This window comes from Canis lupus, chromosome 11 (genome assembly GCF_003254725.2).
Source record: "Canis lupus dingo isolate Sandy chromosome 11, ASM325472v2, whole genome shotgun sequence".
NCBI classification, from domain to species: Eukaryota; Metazoa; Chordata; class Mammalia; order Carnivora; family Canidae; genus Canis; species Canis lupus.
In genome coordinates, this window is record NC_064253.1 from 49400154 (window position 1) to 49408336 (window position 8183).

General features: G+C 40.8%; 1 protein-coding gene across 2 annotated transcripts; it reads left to right on the plus strand.

Moving 5' to 3' along the window:
* The first annotated feature begins 216 nt into the window (after positions 1-216).
* TMEM215 (transmembrane protein 215) lies at positions 217-6326 on the plus strand. Of its 2 annotated transcripts, none has more exons than XM_025432936.3 (2): positions 217-774; positions 1029-6326. In XM_025432936.3, exon 2 carries the CDS (start codon positions 1087-1089, stop codon positions 1789-1791), a length of 705 nt encoding a protein of 234 aa, XP_025288721.1. In that variant the 5' UTR covers positions 217-774; positions 1029-1086; the 3' UTR covers positions 1792-6326. The 2 variants fall into 2 exon arrangements, with proteins under 2 accessions (XP_025288721.1, XP_048947803.1); XM_049091846.1 differs by lacking the exon at positions 217-774 and adding an exon at positions 783-912.
* Positions 6327-8183: the final 1857 nt, after the last annotated feature.

The window sequence follows — 8183 nt, forward strand, 5'->3', positions numbered from 1 at the left end:
CCCGCGCCAAGAGCGGTCCGCCCGCAGCGGGACCCTGGAGCGGTGCAGCCCCTTGAGCCCCGAGAGCCTCGAGGTCAGAGGACCCCCCCCGCCCCGGGAGCTCTGCTGTCAGTCGGGCCGGGTCACCTAGACTTGTAACTGGAGAAAGGTCCAGGTCCCGAGGGACATCTCCAGCCAGCACCTCTGGCCCAGGCTGCCTCGTGGCAAACCCACTCGACTTCTGCCCCGCGGCCAGCGGCAGCCGCGCTCCCCCAGACCCTCCCCAGGCACGCAAGTGGTCGCAGCCGTCCTGCTGGGCCCCCGCGGGCAGCGGCGGGACGGACCCCCGGCTGCTCCAAGCACCCCGAGGGGACCCTGGGCACCCTCTTCTGACCGGGTGGCTCTCCCCGGGGTCTGAACCCCTCGCGCCCCCGCGCGTCCTTCTTTGTTTCTGAGCCGGCTCTGAACGTGATGTAACGAGGCCAGACTCGCGCGGTGCTTTCTTTCCCTCTTTCCCAGACTAAGTCCTTCCTCCCTCCAGCGCCCGGCGCCCCGTGCGCAGAGCCGGCGCCAGGCCGTGCTGCTACTCCGCTCCCAGAGCTCCGGAGACCGACGGGCACTGTCGGGAAGGACGCGCTCCCACGTCCCACCTCCTGGATGCAGAGTCAGTGGGCAAAGCCAGGCTTTCCTTCCAGAAACAAGGGAGAGAGCCGAGGGGACAGCTGTTGTGGAGGTTTCTAAGGAGACTCGGCCTGGCTTCTTTCCCCGCTCCTGGGAGACGGCAGGAAACCTCAGGTATCTACCTTAGTGCCCCCAGTTGGTGGATGTTTATATGAAAGAGACAGAGGCAGTAAGAGAGAGACAGAGACAGAGAAACAGAGGAAGAAATAGAGACCCAGAGATCATGATTGTCAGACGAGTGGAGAGAGACAAGTAAGAGAGAGAGAGTTGGTGGGTGGGTGGGAAATTGACTTGGGTTTTCTTTCTTTCTTTTTTTTTTTTTTTTTTCTTTCTTATTTTTTTTAACCCACTGGTTTTGCCTCTGACAGAAGAGAGAACCACTGCTCTCTAACCAGCAAGCAGCCCCCAACCTGGATGGAGTGAAAGATGCGGCCTGATGACATAAACCCGAGGACTGGGCTGGTGGTGGCTCTGGTCAGTGTCTTTCTGGTCTTTGGCTTCATGTTCACCGTCTCTGGGATGAAAGGAGAGACTCTGGGAAACATCCCCCTCCTGGCCATCGGGCCAGCTATCTGCCTACCAGGCATCGCAGCCATTGCCCTGGCCAGGAAAACTGAGGGATGCACCAAGTGGCCTGAAAATGAGCTGCTATGGGTCCGCAAGTTGCCCTGCTTCCGGAAATCCAAGGACAAGGAGGTGGTGGAACTGCTGAGGACCCCTTCAGACCTGGAGTCAGGCAAGGGAAGCTCAGATGAGCTGGCTAAGAAGGTGGGCCTCAGGGGGAAGCCTCCCTGCCAGGGGCAGACAGAGGTGCCTGTGGCCAGTTCCATCACCACCCCTACACGCCCGGAAGGAGAATGCCAGAGCCTGGTCCAGAGTGGGCATCAGGAGGAGACATCTAGATACCTGGATGGCTACTGTCCCTCAGGCAGTTCCCTTGCCTACAGTGCCTTGGATGCCAAGTGCTCAGCCTGGGACCGATCTGATTGCCCTGAGCCTGAGGACAGCATCTTCTTTGTGCCCCAGGACAGTATCATCGTTTGCTCCTACAAGCAGAACAGTCCCTATGACAGATACTGTTGTTACATCAATCAGAGCCAAGGCAGGTGGGACCACGAGACAATAGTCTAAGCTTTGCATACAACAGTTGCTGTGTTGATAGAAACGTGACTACATTCAGCTTCCAGGGGAAGGAAATTACCCTGCTCCAACAGCCTAAAAACTGTTAGAAATTGACTTGGTATGTGGTGGGTTTGCAAACCCCGGGTGCCTGAGAGCCATGTAAATAGGCATGTTGGGGACACATTTTAGGGAAGGGTGATGAGGGTTAAGGACACTGTAAGAGGCAGTGGGTAGGAGAGGAAGCAGTTCTAATTGCTTTTTAATAATTAAACCATATTGGATGTTTTGTAAAATGACCCAGAAAGTGCTAAAATCAAGATAAATCTAGAGTGGGCTACAGATATCAGCCATGAAATGATACATAGACTTGCCATAGGGAAACTGAGCTGCTTTAAGTCTCAATAAATTGAAAGACAAAACAAGTTAGTGCTTCATTATGTGAAAAGATTTTTGTCTAGTGAAAGCTTTTCATACTTATTTGCTGAAAGAAGAAAAGTCAAGATAGAAAAGCTACTCCATCCTAGGTGGGATGGTTTTTGGAGAAAGGTTAGTTAAAGGCAGTTGAATTATCTAATTGAGTTTTATGATATTACTCTCTGACAAAATCAGAGATTTCAAATAAAATAAATTAAGTGTGACCAGCTAGGTAAAAAACTAACATTTTTAGATAGCTATGTAACTTCTTAAACTCATTTAAATTGATTTACTGGGTCTTTATCTTAAGTGTTTTTTAATATATACTATCATTCATGTATAATTTCCTCATCAGGTGCAAAATGACTTGATGTAATATTTTCATAGATTAGAATTTGTGTTTATCAAGTCAAAATGAGTTTTACATATGTATTCAAGTGTTTTTACATTTCTGGGAGTTCTGGTCATAACTATTCCTATATGTCTTTTAAAATCTGAAAACTATGAAGTCAATACATTAGTCTTGAACTTTATGCAGAATTTACATAAAATGCAATGGTTAAACTTATGGAAGTGTCATTATTTTTACATTTATTCAACATTCCCAAAGACTATAAATGCCAATGAAACGAGAGTTAATCTACTAGATTTAACTAAAACTCAGTTTTTATTAAGTTCACCTAATCAGTGAGTGTTGCATGACAGAAGTCTGCTTTATTTCATAATTAATTTTTTGCTGCTGAAGGAAAAAGGCACAATGGGATCCTAAAATGTATTTTCTGTTTAACTTCCTTAACTGTAATAGATAAGAGGGCAATTAGCCAGAATGCCATTTGAGAAATATTGAAAAGAAATGTTGAATTATATAGAGAAATCATGGTATATTTTTCATCTTGAAGATCAGAATATTTTGCATTCTTCACAGAATGATGATTTATTTTTAATGATCAGATAGTTTCAGCCACTTTCTCCCAAAGGGGAAACTGAGGACAAAAATTCTAGTCATACCCCTTTTGTATATTTTGGGTCCAATTCTGCAAGTCTTTAAGTGCAGCAATCATTCAGTCTTAAGAATCATGCCCTTAAAAATCACAATTTCCAAATCAATATCAAAAGAGTATGATTTTTTTTAGTAGGGCTTAAATGTCAGAAAATAAGATGTGTGATCCTGGGCAAATTTTATCTTCTTATACCTTAGTTCTCACTCCTCAGAAATCAGGGAGGAGTGGGACGGACTTATACTAGAGTATGTCTATCGTTCATTCCTAGTTTGAATATTCTATGGCATCATGTCAAAGACACTTTAGATAATGCCAGGGAATGAGTTACAGCAAAATGCATGCCAGAGTTATGCAATTCATGATAAAAATTATGTGACATGGATTGAGTTCTTACTACTACTCAAAAGAATTTTGTAGATGTATGAAAGTAGATTGGTTTTATTGCCAAATATTATTTATTCAACAAATACATTTCTGAAAATAAAATGAAGATGTTAATTAAGAATAGTTTTTTTATGTTACTATAGCCCCCAAATAATTCAATACATACCTTTGCAGTAAATGTAATTTACTTTGGATTTGGCATGGAGGGAAAATAGTTTCCTAAAATCACAATACCTTTTAATAATTCTAGGGCATTTTGAAAGATGAAAATCATGTTTCAGTGAAGGTGAAAATTAATGGCTAACTCTCTCCAGAATAAAACTTCTAATTTGAAGGGAAAAAACCCTTTCTAATCTGCTTGCCATTTGTAGACATCTTCAGGGATGAAGAGATAGCAAGATATCAGAGAGGGATATTCACAGAAACTCAGCAAATCCTATACAAGGTCTGAAAAGAGATGTTTGTAGTGTTAGGTATGGTATAAGGTGTATAAAAGTTACTTTTCTATATCTTTTAGATCATCTCAAAACCCTTGATATCACACACACACATACACACACACACACATACTCCAATGTCCAAGTCCTAAGTCAATTACTAGTTTAGAAATCTAAGATATTTGATCACACTTTCAAGTTTATTTCAGAAGAAACTTAACTTCAGTCTTCTTCTTCCATCCACCTACTTAAAATACTTAAAGTATCTAAATATGCTCTAGAGGGAATTTTCTGCAGTGCTAAAATAATGGTTTGCAAATGTGGACTGGGTGACTTAACTTTGATCAGAAAGAATAAAATGTGTGATTGTGTGTGTGAATTTTTAAACATCATATATTAAGTAACCCCCTCCTAATATAAAGGAAGGTAGCCTAGTGCCCCAAATCAACACTTGTTAAGTACTATTCAGAGGAAACACCCATTCTGTTGAACAGAAGTGGAAGAGAAGGAAAACAAGGTGACAAAAGTGAGCTTGTTAGAGGAAAACAGCAGCTCACTCTAGTCAAGTTAGCAAATTGTTGATATTAGTATAATAGACATGGGGGATCCCTGGGTGGCGCAGCGGTTTGGTGCCTGCCTTTGGCCCAGGGCGTGATCCTGGAGACCCGGGATCGAATCCCACGTCGGGCTCCCGGTGCATGGAGCCTGCTTCTCTCTCTGCCTGTGTCTCTGCCTCTCTCTCTCTCTCTCTCTGTATGACTATCATAAATAAATAAAAAAATTTTATTAAAAAAATATATATAATAGACATGAAGACTATTCCCTGTATCCTTTAAGGGTTTTCAGACAGACATAAATTAAAGTGGGTACTAGTTATTTTTTAACTTGCTGTTAATCCAGAGTCATTTCAACTTGGTTTTAAATAGGCATTTTATTTTTGAAATTATTTCTATTGATTTTTTTCTTGTTCAATATTCCTATTTATTATGCTCATGGGTTCTTTTTTTCAAACTGTTCCTTGATTTTATTTTTGGGTTTTTTGTTTTTGTTTTTGTTTTGTTTCTTGATTTCAAAGTGTGGATTTAGCCAAGATACCAAAGCTGGAGCATTTTTAGACAACTGTTTCAAGATTTAGTTTCTATTATGATCACGGTAAACAAAATCCAGATATAGTTAGGTGCAGACTCTCTTCCAAACCCTACTAATAATCTCCTTTGGAAATGTTTTCAATACTATGGATCTTAATACCCACTATGCTGGCACATGTAGTTAAGGAAAATTCATTCTTTTGAATGTTTTTCCCTTTTGTAATATCCAACCTCTATTTATTACTCTCTCCCCTCTGCACCTGTAGCATCACTTACTCAGTGAATTCATTGTTACTATTACTTTATAACATTAAAGAAATTTTTTTTGAAAATCCACAGGCCCACTATCCTAATGGAACTACTATATTTCAACTTTAGCATATTATCCTCCAGGATTCCCCCAAATGTACTTAAATATTAAAATTGTGTGTTTTTCTTTTCTCTTTTATTTATATGCCAAGTATGTTTTCATGTTTTTATGCAGTGTTCCTGATTACCATTTAACAATTGTGTAATATGCCATTTTCAAAAGGTACCATAATTTAACATGCTATTCCTTATTGCTAGCCAGATGACATATTTTATGGATGGTTTTGTATGTTTTTTTCTATTGTTGGTAACACAGCTACATTATTTGTCATTCGCCCAAAGAGATGACCATTTACAATTGAAAAGCTGTCTCCTTATGGATGAGAGTAAGGGGACAGAAATGTGTAAATGAATCAAACCCTTGACATTGTTGGTTTTCTCTTGACTCGTGGGCAAGACGTAGAGTAAGGGCCAAAATAATGCTTCTACAAAAAGGTCCCCCCTTTGGGACCAGAGCCAGTATTTTTAAGAATGAGATGGAGCCCATATTTTTAAGAGTAAGATGAAACATTTCCTCAGTTAAGATACCACTAGTGTATATCTCAAAATCAGTTTACAGAGGTGTCAATTTTCAAAAGCATAATGTTGAACAAGAAAAATGGAAACCAGATGTAGACAATAATTACTTTGTAACATTTCAAAAGCATTTTATTTAAGTATCTCACCATTTATTTTATAATATATTTAATATGTATGTATACTGTTACCTAGAACTGGAATTTCAGGAACTCAACAGACTCTACCCATGAGTTTTCTGTTTCTTCCTCAATGGAAAGAATGAATTGAAGATGGAGTTATAGACAAATGCTTGGCTCAACCAGATATCTCAATAAAGGACTGAATTTCATTCAGCCTCTTCTTGTCCACATAACATGAAATCATGTAAACACCACTGAGTCATGTCTCTGATTTCTCACCACCTACCACAGGCTCCTTACCCCATGAACAACCCACAGAAAGAAGTTTATACATGACGCTGTCCAGAAACTCACAAATAGGTAGACATTGATATCAGATATCCACAATCTTTTGCAAATTATTCCTGGGTCTGACCCTTCTTAGAGGTCCATTCTTTGTGTTTCTCTTTATTCCTCCCCCTGATTGCTTTTTACAGCTTGCAGACCTAGTATCCTCAATGACAGCACAAAGCTTTACTTGCTTTATCCATAACAAGGTACAGTGTTGCAGAATGGATCAGTTACAAAACAGGACATAAAGCTATGAAAACATCTCTTGTGCTGCTCTTTGATAAATCTATCCCAAGAAAGTTAAATATAACAAATATCTTGGCAATTAATCACTTTCTTACTCTTTATGGTAATAAATAATTATATATGAGACAACTCCTCAGTCCGAGATCAGACCACATTTGTTTAGAAAAAAATATGCTTTTGAACATCAACGGCCTGTAATTTAACAAGAAAAGTATGGACATACCTACTCTGTAAGTGATTAGACCATCAGACCAACTCAAAAAGGTCGGCCTGCGCCTGTGCTCTTCCACCCCACCTCCCGTCCTCTACAGCAGCTTCTTGACTGTGTCCTGATTGTGCTCTGGAGCTGACCACCTGAGTCTTCGTGCAATCATTTTCTCTGCTTCAAATGTCCACCCTATCTTCATCCCTCTTCTGTGCAAGACCCTAACATCATGAGAGGCAGCTACCACATCTTCCACAGTCTTTTAGATTTTCCCACTTAGAACTAATATTTCTACTATCCTCTAGTCTGACAACACTTCCACCATTATCATTGCACATATTAGCTGAGTATCTGTCTGTCTCTATAGCTACAGTGTGAGCTCTTTGAGAGCAGGGGCCACATTTTATTCATCTTTCCACACCACCCTCTCCACACACATTTTACCCTGCTCACTGAAAACTCTAAATTGTACCACTTGGGTCACTCTCACAACCTTCCTTCTTCCTCTTTCTTGCAGGAAAAAAAATATTTATCTTCTTGATTTGAACTAAATTAAATTGAATATAGTCAGCAAAAGCGTGGTCTAAAATAGGCTTCTGTGGGTTGGGACCCTAATTTTTATTTAGCATATTGTTTCTTTGGGGAAACCACATATTACATAACAAGGATAAGAAAGAAAGAAACCATTCCAGAGTATTTTCTCCTCCCTCCATGAGTGACCTAACTCCTACTCCCTGCCTCCCTTCATGAGTCAGTGACCGTACTACACATGCAACAAGAACTGATGGTTCTGGAAGAACTTGACAATCAATCTTTTGAATTCCTAACTGGAAAGAAGGTAAATTAATGTACTCAGGTTAATCCTGTAAATCAGTCAACAGAATATAATCTGCTAGCCTGGTTATTGTCCTTATATTGTGCTTCTACCCAATAATCCTTAACAGGACTTTCCAGGCCACCTGGGTATTACCTCAGGACCCTCTCAGGGGGTTGAGTTGCAGACCCCCAACCCCCACTCCTCAGTGAAGCTTTTCTTCTCAACAAAGTCTGTGAGATGCTCAGAGACTGGTTTGGGGTTCAGAAAAGGCTCTGTCTTGTTATGGAACAAGATGATGGCATTGCTCAGCAATTCTCCTGAGTAGCATTTGAGGCCAGTCTGAATAAACTTCAGACTCATGTAACTGGTCCTGTAAATTTCCAAAGTATCTGACTGAGTGAAAGTGGCACTTGGTTTGAGTAACTCTTTTTCTTAAGTATGGTAATTAGAAGGTGCTCTCCTTCAGCAATAG